Source organism: Cetorhinus maximus, chromosome 3 (genome assembly GCF_964194155.1).
Source record: "Cetorhinus maximus chromosome 3, sCetMax3.hap1.1, whole genome shotgun sequence".
Taxonomy (NCBI): domain Eukaryota; kingdom Metazoa; phylum Chordata; class Chondrichthyes; order Lamniformes; family Cetorhinidae; genus Cetorhinus; species Cetorhinus maximus.
In genome coordinates, this window is record NC_135881.1 from 108,689,873 (window position 1) to 108,702,907 (window position 13,035).

The 13,035-nt window shown below is 46.9% G+C and overlaps 1 protein-coding gene across 1 annotated transcript in view; it reads right to left on the bottom strand.

Annotated features, from left to right (window-relative positions):
- Positions 1-13,035, bottom strand: part of thsd7aa (thrombospondin, type I, domain containing 7Aa) — a 536,154-nt gene that overhangs the window by 223,300 nt on the left and 299,819 nt on the right. The window contains exon 4 of the mRNA XM_078538824.1: positions 12,056-12,237. Coding sequence (XP_078394950.1) covers positions 12,056-12,237 — 182 coding nt within the window. The remainder of the gene's footprint in view (positions 1-12,055; positions 12,238-13,035) is intronic.

The window sequence follows — 13,035 nt, forward strand, 5'->3', positions numbered from 1 at the left end:
AGTAGCACATCTAGAGCATGTACCATTATTTTAGCACAGAAGTTCCAAAAAATTATGGTGTAAGAGAATTATGCTAGCTTTTATGCCACACAAAATTTTCATGGGCCCATTGTACTGGTCTAGTGAAACATTGTCAAAACCTAAAAAGGTGTAATCCTTTCCCCATTAATAAGAGTGGCATTACAAACTATCCCAGCAAGAAACAATAATTATGTACAGAATGAAGAGCTTATTTATAGGAGATTAAAAATCACATGGGGCTGAATTTTCAAGCCCTCCGAGTTTGGGGACAGTGGTGGATGGGGCCCAAAAATACTAGCACTGGCCAGTAGCCTGCTTTCTTAACAATACTCCTGGTGTCAGCCATTTTTGCTGAGGTGGGTTCACGGGCGGCAGAGCTACTCATGCCCATGAGGCAGGTTGTCAATTAAGTTAACAGCCAATTGGGATTTTCTAGTGGGCCTCCAGTTTCCCAATATGATGGGGGGCAATGTAACTGCCTGAAGGTAGGTACACAGTGGCAAGTTCGGGTCCAGCACTCCAACAACCTACAGGCCCTCCCTACCTGCCTGGGTGCTGGTGGAGCCAAAGGCTGCTCTCCAGAGAGATTCCAACCCTCCCACACCACAGTTTAGACTGACTGCTTTTTTAGGTGGAGGTAATGTTTTCACCCCTGTTTGTTAGATTGTATGGCTGTAAACAATGGCCAGAATTTTTCCCTCATTGGCTGGGCTCGGCGGGAGCGGGCGGAGGCAGTTGGGAAGCCGCCCGTTGCCCACGATCGGCTCCACACCGTGATTTCACGCGGGTGGGCCAGTTAAGGCCCGGCCAGCGTAAGACGCGGCTGCGGAATGAGCGAGAAGGGGCGGGCAGAGGCCCGTGCTCAATGTCCGCCAGGTCCAATGGCAACCCGACGGCCGATTCAAAAGCAGCCGCAGCAGCCACTCGAAGGCTGCCAGTGAAGGACGTGGACTTCGTGATGGAGAGTGTAGCAGCTGGACATGGCAGGCAGGAGGGCAGGTCGGCAGGGCAGTTGGCCCAGCGTTTCTCTGATGAGTGCCTCTCTGTCCTCCTGGTGGAGGCGACAGCACAGAGGGAGTTCCTTGTCCCCAGGGATGGGAGGAGGAGGCCCCCCCAGCTCACCAAAAATGGCAGGGAGGACGTGGCATCCAGGGTGAGCTCCCATGATGTGGTGAGGCGTACATGGGTGCAGTGCCGTAAGTGCTTCAATGATCTCCTGCAATCGGGAAGGGTGAGTACCGTGTTAGCATGGATCACTTAGCACAGCAGTTAGGAGCTGCCCACCACCGCACCCCCCACCCCGGAACCTCAGAGATCTTAGCGTGAGAGTGGCAAATGTCAATGAGGCAGCATCTGGGCAAGGGGGTGAGCCCAGGCTGCTTGCACTGAGTTTCTTGCGGCTCTAGGGTCACAAATTGGCTGAGCCCTGTGAGGTATTCCTCAGGTGGGGCTGGCCAGGCTGCAATGGCAATGCAGATACAGAGTGGATTAATCAATGCTCCTCCATGATTTCAGGAGAAGACATCCCATAACAATGCAGAGAGGTTGTGGACTGGCAGTGGAGCACCCCACCTACTCATCCTCACTCAGTATGAGCAGGAGGCCCTGGTGCTGGAGAGGCTCCATGCACCTAGATCAACCGGCCATGGTGAGGTTGGGGTGCCACAGGTGGGTAAGAGTGCAGTGCACTGAGGTCAGAATGTCTGTAATTGCAACCATTCCACTGTAGACTCTATATTGATGTGAGCCTTGTACATGGATTCCCCATTGATAATGGAATGATTCAGGTGCCGGGCATGCACAGTAACAGTGTAATGACTTCAACTAATGACATATCCTTGTTCTTCCTTTCAGTCTCACCAGCAGCCCAGCGAGGTGAGGAGCCTGAAGGCCCACCACTGACCCCAGAGGACAGCAACCGTCACAACGCACCTACATCACACCCTCTCAGCCAAGCAGGCACCAGTCAGATACCAACACCACGGTGGGCATTACATTGGCATCTCGGTGCACATTGGTGAGGGCACTTCACACTTGCTTGAAGTGCAGGCGGAGGCAGAGAGTGTCCAGGGTGCTGGCAATCGGTGCACATTGGTGAGGGCACTTCACACTCGCTTGAGGTGCAGGTGGTGGCAGAGAGTGCCCAGGGCGCTGGCAGTCAGAGGGACCAGGAACATGCGCAGTCGGTGGCTGATTATGTGCCTCTGGAGTCGTCCCTGAGGCAGCAGATGCTGGACATCCAGCAGGGTGTGCAGGAGGATCTGGTGGAGATACATGAGGGAATGTGTGTCTGTGGTCTCCATTGTGGAAGGGTCCTTGCGGAGCATGAGCAATGCAAAGACCCTCATGGCTGAATGCACTGCTTCCTCCATGGAAAGAGTGGCGACTCTCATGGAGAGGCTCCTCCAGGAGCTGAATCAGGGGTTCCTGGGGATGCACTCGGACTTGCAAGCCCTCACATTGGCAATGACCTCAGGTGGTCAGTGTCAGTGTGGGAGATGGATTGGGCACCCAGTATCCCAGCTAGATGTCCAACAATCAATGGTGAGCAGGGAGGTCCAAAGCGACCTCATGTTGGCGCATGAGCTGCCTGTCATCTCTGTGGGCTCCTCTCAGGGCACTTTGGATGATGGCAGCAGCTCCTCCGCGCCTCTGCCAGTGACCGTGGTATCCGGTGGGGCTGCGGCGGTTGGGGAGATGCCAGCTGTGGCACTGGCCGCTCCCTCCCAGGCGGGGCCAGCACATACTCCATAGGCCAGAGGACACCCGCCAAGGTCATCAAGGCCAACAGGACAGGAGGGTAAGCAGGCTGTCTCCAATGCCAGTGCCAGCAAGGAGGAAGCACCTAGTCATAGCACCCGCAAGCGAAAACTTAAAAAGTACCTTAAGCACAACATGTGTTTACCACTGGTGGTTTTTCCCCCCCAACTTTTACGTTAAATGTTAATTGGTGTGATGGATAACACCTATCAATTTCATTTGTATTCTGCATGCCAGGCACCACATCATTAAATGTGTTTCTGTTCAACAAGCCTCTGGGTGCTTCATTTGTTCTGCAGGTGCAGGGTAACCCATATGAATGATTTGTTTGTCATTGAACTTCATTGAAATTGCACATAGTGAACGTTGTTCACTAAGCAAATGTTCCTGCCAGGTATCGAGTATGGAGCCTGCAGCCCTGGCATGTGGTGGTGGTTCTTATTTGGTGGCCTAGCTTAAGGAGCATTGGATCAAAGCATCCAGGGTGTCCCTGCCTCCCAGGAGGTTTCCCAGGTCAGTGTCTACCTCCTCAGCGTTCTCCTGGCCGTGCTCATCCTCAGACTCACTACTGGACTCATCATCTGTTGCTAGAGCAGCTGCTTCAACATTTTCTTCCTCCACTGCATCCTTTCTTTCCAGTGCCAGGTCATGGAGAGTGCAGCATGCAACTACTATCAGTGACACACGATCTGGGGGGTATTGTGGAGTGCGCCCCCTGACCGATCCAGACATCAGAAGCGCATCTTGAGAAGACCTCTGGTTCTCTCTACCACCGCCCTTGTGGAGGCGTGGCTCTTATTGTACCGCTGCTCGGCCTCTGTTCTTGGATGCCAGAGAGGCGTCATGAGCCACCTTTTGAGGGGATAGCCCGTCACCCAGCAGCCATCCATCCAGCCGGGCTGGAGCACTGAAGAGCCTCGGCACCTGGGAGTGTCTCAGGATGCAAGCGTCATGGGAGCTCCCTGCGTACCTTGCACAGACTTGCAGAATCTGCATCCTGTGATCACCCACTATCTGCACGTTCATGGAGTCGAAGCCTTTCCTGTTGACGAAGGCACTGGGTTCACCCGCTGGCGCCTTGATGGCCACATGCGTGCAGTTGATTGCACCCTGGATGCGGGGGGAACCCAGCAATCGCTGCAAAGCCTCTGGCTCACTCTGCCTGGCTGGCCTTGTCCATGCGGTAGTGAATTAAAGTCAATGCACGCCTGAACAGGGCATCTGTCACCAGCTTGACACAACTGTGGACAGCTGATTGGGAGACTCCACAAAGATCACCCACCAACCCCTGGAAAGAGCCGGAGGCATAGAAGTTGAGGGCCACTGTGACCTTCTACGCCACTGGCATGGGGTGTCCACCCACACAGTCGGAGCTGATCATCTGACAGATGGAGGTCACCGTCTCCCTTGAGAGGCGGAGCCTCCTTCGGCACTACACCTCAGACATATTGAGGTAGCTGCGTCGCCGCCTGTAAACCCTGGCAGCAGGATTGTGGCGTCTTCTGCAGCCCCTTCCGCCTTAGACTTCCTGTTGGCCCTGCGCCCCTTGCACCTGTGACTCTCCTCCCACAGGTCGCTTCCCTGGAGGCTGAATAGGGACACCTGGCCTCCTCCGCCTTCTGACCCTCTCTTCCTCCTCAGAGGAGGTGCCTCCAGCGGAGACCACAATCCCCATTCCCAAGGTAAGGGAAGGCTGTCTGATACCTGAAAGGACCCAAGTGGTATGGCTCCTCCGGAGTCCTGAACTGAAGCCTCTTATTTCTGTCAAAGCAGCTCTGAAGTGAAATGAAGATGTCCTGTTCACACAAGCCAGCAGCAGCAACTTATAAGCTAAAGTTCAAACTACTTGCATTTACAAGCCCACTCACTCTTCTTATCCCACTCGTGGATGAGGTTTTTGAAAACATGGCCTGCCTGCCTGTTTAGCCCGTGTGACACCCGGAAAATCGCATGGGCTAGGTAAACTCCGAGACAATTGGTGTCACAAGGGTCTTAACTGGCCCATTAGTTAATGATGGGCGTGCCTCTGTCTTCACCGCGCGCCCGCCTAGCGAAATATCTTGAGGGTGCGCGATGACATTAGGATGCATGTCCGACGTCATTGCGCATCATATTACACTTAGGCGTGTTGGGCACGCGCCCGCATGTCAAACAAAAAATTCTGGCCAATATATCTCAAAAATGAATGGACGGATTTCAATGAGACTTGGTGCACAGGTGGGGTAAGGCCCAAGGAAGAACTGATTAGTTTTTGGCAAAGACATGGATCCCAATCCAGATTCTGGAATTTTGTAAAGGATCTGTTAACATTGGGACATAGAATGAACTGACTTTTTTTTAAGAATATTGCTGATCATTTTAGAATGTTGTGGGTTGTCTCAGCTGCTGCTTGTCACCGCTGTCAAAATGTGAGCAGAGTTTTCAGACATGGGTTGTAATGAAGCCTCCTCAGTGAGATGGATACACTTAACAAGGTGATTTCTTTTTTCAACTTTGTAGTTACAGAGTATCAACTACTATGGAAATGCTTCACGGAAGAGCTGTATAAATGGGGTATGCACTCTACCGATGCCCTCTTCACTTGTATGCTTTTTTTGTTTAAGCTTTTAAAAATTTGATGAAAGAGCACATCCATCTTGAAGCACCTTCTCAATCCCTACCCTCAATTGCAGGCTGCTGGTCCTCTCAAGTCGAAAGGCCGCTGATTTACCCTCCAGCTTTGAGAGCCCACCCACAACCCTGAATTGGACAGGGAACCCGAGTCCATGTCAATTAAGGAAGCACCCCACTCAAAATTCCAAAGAGTGGCCGTTTCCCCCCACCATGAGCAGGTTCAGCACTCAAAAACAGTCTGGGCTTCTGTTGCCGGCCCCTGAAGTGAAAATTCAGGCCATAGTATCATGTAAGCCAACAAGATGGAGAAAGTGCAAAGACTAAAGCATCTCTATTCAGTACTGTTTAAAAGTTCTCTGACAATATATATAATTCCAATGTCCATATAATGCCACACATATCAATTATCCACAATTTTTGTACTCAGTATTTCAGATTTACAGCTGGATATCTTTACTACCCTGCCAAAATCCATAGAATGGGAAAAAAGAGGACAAAAAATACCACAGCCCAGCTAGTCCATTTCTGCCACCTAGACAATACAATGATAATGCAATTGTTGACCAATCATAGCAATAAATCTCTATCAATTAGTCTACAAAGACCCAGACATGGCACAAGTAAAATCTCAGTTGTGGAAGGCTTCAGTAACCATGGCCAGGATCTTTAGGTCAGTGAGCGGGGGGCGGGGCCAATAAGGTTGGCAGGGAGGCCGGGAGCCCTGGCAGGCTTCAGAAAAAGCATGAAACCTCATCCACGGGTGGGATGAGGTATCATGAGGGTTTTTAAAATTTTAATAAATGTATGTTTTAAAGTGATGGACGTGTTCCAACACATGTAACAGTGTCACATGAGGGGACATGTCAGGGAAATTTTATTTTTGCACCTTCACCATTTTTAAATTTGGCGCCGATCTCCCTGAGGCAGCACTTAGCTGCAGGGAAGTGAGTGCGCTCTTTCGCGCGCATGTGTGAAAGAGCACACTCTCGGTTGAGGGACTCCCCCCTGCCTGCACAGGGAGCGCATAGCGCTTCCTGGTGGATGTCAGGCTGGGTGGGCCAATGTGAACTGGCAGCGTGCCCCCAACTGGGGGCGACGATCGGAGGCGCGCCCGCCTGCACCCACTCCTGCACTACCCCTCCCCAGCGGGGGGGAAAATTCTTCCCCATAGGTCCAAAGTCACCTTTTTCCTTCCAAGCATGTCTCAAATTACTCAGATACTATGTCGCAAAATATTATTTTCTGAACAAAATCCATCTAAAATAGCAAAGAATCAGAGGGAGTACTGTGAACTAAAGAATGGAGCAGAAATAAAGAAGGCTACTTCATGAACTTTGGAGCGGCGGGGCGGGGGGGTGGGGGCACGGTAGAAGGAAGAATTGGAGGTTTATCTTGATGCAGTGAAGAAGTAAGCATGGAGAAGCAAAGAATGCTTTTTGAACTGAGAGATTGAAAGAGAAGGGGGTCGGGAAGGGGGTCATAATCTGAGAAAAGTGACTGTGAACTTGGAATGTGAAGAATCAGAGAATCAGTGTGAGGGAGGCCTGGTGGGGAAGAAGAGTGCAAGAATGAACTAGCTAGAAAGAGGTGTGAAGAGTGCAAATGTAAACTGGGGGAATTGGAAGGACAGTGTCTCTGTGTCACTTTGGCAATCAAATAACAATTTAAAAATAATTTAACAAATCAGATTTAAAACTGGGGTAGATTTTGACTTTTTGTGATTGTGTAAAATGGATGCTAGCCAATAGTCTGACTTCAACAGAAATAAAATCAGCAGAGATGTAAAATGGCTGTTGATTCAACATCATCCATTTTCTGCTATTGCACATAGTTAAGATCTACTTCATTTAATGAAGAAATGACCCGGTAAGTGACATACAAGCAAATCATACAACTAGGCAAGATTTCAAAATAAACAAACGTATGTCTGTAGCTGCACCAGGAATCATGCAACCAAAATCAGACTGCCTCTCCAGTCATGGTCAGTTTAGGCAATCTGTTCTTAGGGCAGAATTTTTACCTTGGCGGGCGGGTGCGCACCCGACCCGCTCAAATGTAAAGTGATGCGCATTACCGTCGGGCGAACGTCCCGACGTCAACACATAGTCACGTGATATTTAGGTCGGCTTGTGAACGGAGGAATCAGCAGCGCACCCACCGACCATTTAAAGGCCTATGGCCATTAAAAAGATAGGGCAGAATTTTGCCCTTGTCGGTTGGGCTCGGCAGGGGCGGGCGGAGGCAGTCAGCCGTTGCCCGTGATCGGGGCCGGACCGCGATTTCACCCTGGTGGGTGGGCCCGGCCCGCCCAGTTCAAAACGTGAGCGGCAGCTCACCTCAGGGAGATGAACAGTTTTCCAAATAAAAAAGATTTTAAGAATGTTATAAAACATGTCCCCTCGTGTCACATGAGCAGGGACATGTTATAAGTGAAACGTAAAATGTTTTATTTTATTTGCTGTTGGAAACCTCATCCCGCCGATGGATGAGGTTTCCTAAAAAGTGCAAAGGGCGCTTGGCCTTTTCATCTGCCCGCCAACTGTAAGGTTGGATGGACAGTGAAAAATTTAAGTTAATTATCTTTTTAATGGTCTTAATGGGCCTTTCAATTGTCGGCGGGCGTGCTGCCAATTCCTATGTGCAACCGCCGACCAAAATATCGGGCGACTGCATGTTGACATCAGGACGCTCGCCTGACATTAACGCACGTCATTTTACACTTGAGCGGGTCGGCCATGCGCCCACCCGCCAAGGTAAAATTTCTGCCCATAATTAACTTAAATTTTTTGCTGCCCGTCCAATCTTACAGTTGGAGGGCAGGCGAAAAGGCCAAGCGCCCTTTGCACTTTTTAGGAAATCTCATCCACAGGCGGGATGAGGTTTCTAACAGCAAATAAAAATAAAATAAAACATGTTACATTTCATTTATAACATGTCCCTGCTCATGTGACATGATGGGACATGTTTTATAACAGTATTAAAATCTTTTGTATTTGAAAACTGTTCATCTCCCTGAGGCAGCTCTGTGCCTCAATAAGATTTTCAAGCGCACACTTGCATGCATGCGCAAAGTTCATGCTCGCTGCCCTCCCCTGCCTGCACAGGCAGCGCTCAGCACTACCACTCACGTAAAATCGCGGTCCAGCCCTGATTGCGGGCGGCGATTGGCTTCCCGACCACCGCCCGACAAGGGCAAAATTCAGCCCTTAACGTTTGCGAGGCACAGTCATTCACACTTAGAGTACTAGCGAGTTACAAGTTTGTAACCATTGAAAAACTACTGCTGAGGATACCTCTAACCATATTTATTAAAATTACAGAAGGTGCTGTGGAGATGGTACAAGAATTGAATTACTCAGCTCCCTGAGTAATACAACTTTTCCATAATGGAGTCAGAGAAACCTGCCCCTTTTGGATGAATTCAAGCAAAATAAATGTGCTCTGGAATGCTTTAATTATGTACCTGCTATTTCAAAAGTGATTGTCAGAAGTGGAGTAACATCCCCTGTAACAGACTTTCTGAAATAACAGGCAATGAATACTATGTAAATTCCTGGATTGTGAATCATTTTTATACAAAGCCTAACTTGGGCAGCATTTGCTTTCCAACAATCTGAGATTTGCAAACAAGAGAAATTATTCACTATGAAAGCAGTTTATTGCACTTCATCCCATTTTCTTTCTTGAAAGATTAAAAGCAATGGTCCTGAAATTATACTGTATGAAGATTAGTAAATAAACCCTAGATGAATTTTGACTCAATTCTGCTGTCACTATTTTAACAGAGTCATTACCTCAGTTATTTAAACAGCCTAGGACCTCTGATAAAATAACAAATTATATTTTGATACAAATGCTTTGCATGGTTCCCTTTGCAAAGCGTAATTACACTCACAGTGTGTATCATTCATAGTGTTGACAATGCCTGTCTTCAGTAGAATATGATGTGGTTTTTAAGCAGGTGACAAAGGGAAATGAAATGTCTTTTCATGAAATGAAATTCCTAGAGAATTTTTATTTTCTTATAAATGCACACACATGAACAGTCTAAACCATCCAAATAGAACATCTTACTTGTGCACAGGTTACATTTAATGGACAACGCCTGAATAAACTTTATCCAGAATATAGATCAGTTCATACTGGCCAATGAATATTGGTACTGGGTGGAGCTGAAGTTTGTTGTGGTCAGACTCAACAATATTGTTCCAGTGTCTAAAAGTTTTATTTCCACTATTTGTTTAATTGATGCTCTAACATGGACACTTCACAAGAATACCAATATAAAGGGACAACAACAGTTTATACTGTATGTGAAGAGAGTGCTGATTGATTGACAAATGGACTCTGATTGGTAGAAGCGTTGACGTGGAGAATGCACCAGTGATGATGACTGACAGCTAACTGCCAAGCATTGTTTGACATTTAAACTAGGCAGCTAGACCTTGATTGGTCAAGGGATTGCCCTGAGGAATGAGTCAGCAAATGGCTGTCACTTATTTTGTTTAGCTGAAACAGGTGCAATGAATGTACATGTTCTTTCTGTCTGCAAAGAACAGGGCCCTGTGAATTAATATATGTAGCTTCCAGTAAACACAAATGTGCCACATTGTGAGCCCGACTGATAATCTTAAATTGTCTGTCAGCGTAATTCTTAGCACACTGAGGATTACTTAGAAATGTTGTCCAACCGCGGAATCACATCTAATATAGGACACTGTGTTTTGAGTTTTGCAAGCACAGGCTGGTTGGGTATGGTGTGTACCTTGTCTGTTGTGAACAATGGCTGGGACATGCTGTTGATACGATCTGACAGTAATTGGGATGTACAGCCTACATATCTAGCATCACACTGGCACCGAAATTCATATACTACATTACTCATTTGTGTGATAGGCAGAATATCTTTTTGACTTGACGGCAGCATCCTGTCACTGGCAAATACCACTCATGTTGCTACTGCATAGTAGCAGCGTGAAATAGCTAGCTTCACCTGTTGCTCAAATTTCTGAGATTCCTTGCCCTTCCGGGGTAATCTGAAGTAGACTGGGAACTTTTCAGGGCTGAAAGTGACGGCCTTAGGCCCTTTCAAGTGTTTACGTGATATACAGCACAAAATGATCTGATCGGGGTAGCCATTATCCTGCAGGATGCCTTTGATGTGTCCTTTTTCAGCATCAAGCTTGCCTAGTGAGCAAATGGTTTAGGCCCTATTTGCAACGGCAAGGTATAGACTGTACCCAACCAACCCGTGATTGCAATCAGTATCTAACTGCCTGGTTTAAATTTCAAACAATGCTTGGCAGTTAACTGTAAATCACCATCACTGGTGCATTTTCCATGGCATCGCATCTACCAGAGACCATTTGCCAACTGATCAGCACTACCTTCATACACAGTATAAATTGTTGTTTTCCCCTTATATAGGTATTCTTGCGAAATGTCCTGATGAGTGCAAGATGAAAAGCTTTGACATGTCTCTTTTTTCAACAATTCTCAAGTTCTGCAATGCCAAACAACAATTTGATGTTCTAACATTCATTTCAATTAGTTTTTAAATTAAATATCCATTTTTGTATTGATTATGAATAGTTTGTCTTTCGATCATTTGGAAGACCAATACCTTTGTGAAGACTTGAAGAAAAAGACATTTTATTCTTTCTCTTCTATGGGGAGAATTTTCACGTCAGAGTGTGGGGGCAGGCCCCGCACGCTGACGTGTAAAATGACGTGGGGCGACGTCGGGTGTGTGTTCCGATTTCACCGTGCGTCATTCAAATCTTCTATTTGGCGGCCGCACACCAGAGGCAGCTACGCACCCACCAAACTGTCAAAGGCCTGTTAAGGCCATTAAGAAACCAATTAAACTAATTCTCAATGCTGCCCATCCAACCTTAGGGTGGGCGGGTAGGTGAAGAGCCCAAGCGGCCTTTGTGTATTTCATGAAACCTCATCCACGAGTGGGATGAGGTCTCACGAAGATTTTATTAAATTAATAAATATTTTTCACACATTTCATAAACATGTCCCAGCTCGTGTGACACTGTCATATGGGGGGCCATGTCTAAGTAATTTTAATCTTTATTTTGAATTTTCAATTTGAACTTAATCTCCGAGGCAGCTGCGTGCCTCAGGGAGATTTCTGCACTCTTTTGCGTGCATGCGCGAAAGAACACAGGCCCTGACTCACCCTCCTCCCCCCCGCCCGCACAGGTAGCGCTGAACGCTGAATTGGCCCGCCCACATAAAATGGCAGCGCACAGCTGATCGCGGGCAGCAATCAGCTCCGCGCCCGCACGTGCCCGCTCCCGACCGGCCCGCCCAACAGCAGAAGACTCTGCCCAAGTATATAAGTGGTATCTGGAACAGTCAGGGACTGAGAAAGAAAATCAATTGTACGCATCATCGCTTAATACAATAAAGCCTTTCCTGGCCATTTAGCTGTATCAAATTTAGATTTGGTTATTATTCATTCACAAGACTTGGGGAAAAATGGAATGTGGCCAATGTAATTGATATTAATTAATGTCATTCATAAAAATGAAATTGATCTTAATATAAATGTTTAGCTGAAATTGCAGTAAATCAAACTGACATTTAAATCTAGCCTGTAGGGGATAAACACAGTGGGTCACATTACAGATCAAACACGGTCTAATACCTTCCTTTTCCTTAAGTGTGTTCAGATAAGATAAGAGGTTTTCATTAGCCTGCACACAATAGAATTCCCGGGTTTGAATTCCCCCACCACAGAGGGCAGTTTGATTTCCACGTCTTCTGTCTTGCTGGCTGAGTAGGGAGTCAACTCGACATTCACTCCATTCTGTTGTCCTCCATGAATATCTGCAACAAGCATTTTATGAATCAGTGAACAAATGTAAATGATTTCATTTCAAAATCAATCACTTCAAAATTCCACATGGGCTGCAGTGGTTCAACAAAGCAACCCACCAACGTCTTCTAAAAGGCAACCAGGGATAGGCAATAAATAAAATATTTTACGTAACTCTTTACACCGCTCTTCCTCCTACCTATGGCTAGTATCAACCACTGAAGAGTATAGGCTGGCAAGCTTTGCTGTAGACTCCCAAATCCCGGGCATGAATTTTTTAAAAAAGCAGAATTTTAAAAAAAGTTCTTGAAAAGCAGTGTTGCTGGCAAAGTTGCCTGGTTCTCAATTACTCTGAGAAGGTGATGTTGAGGGTGACCTTGAACTTCTGCAATTTCATCCTTGTTGTATCTTGTTTTGTTTTTACAATGGAATAGTTTGCTAGGCCACTTCAGAGGAAATAAATGTCATTTGTGCAATGGATTGGGACTATTAGTTAAAACCAAGGCATTATGGGTTGATTTTCTGTTGATCTGCATTGTGGGCTTAATGCCAGCATTGATCTGCTACGTCTGCTGTAACAGTAGACATGCCATATAATGTAATCTCCATCCAAATTACCAATGAGTATTTCTGTGTATGTTAAATAGCAGCAGAAACAGATGACAGTCACTGTTTATCATTTTGAAATGTATTGCTTGTGGTTGCCTCGTTAAATATTTTCCTCGATTGGACATAAAATTTCTGACAGCGACGCCTTTGAAAATATGGATCTGAAATATGGCCAAGTTGCTTCATTAATTTTTTAAGCA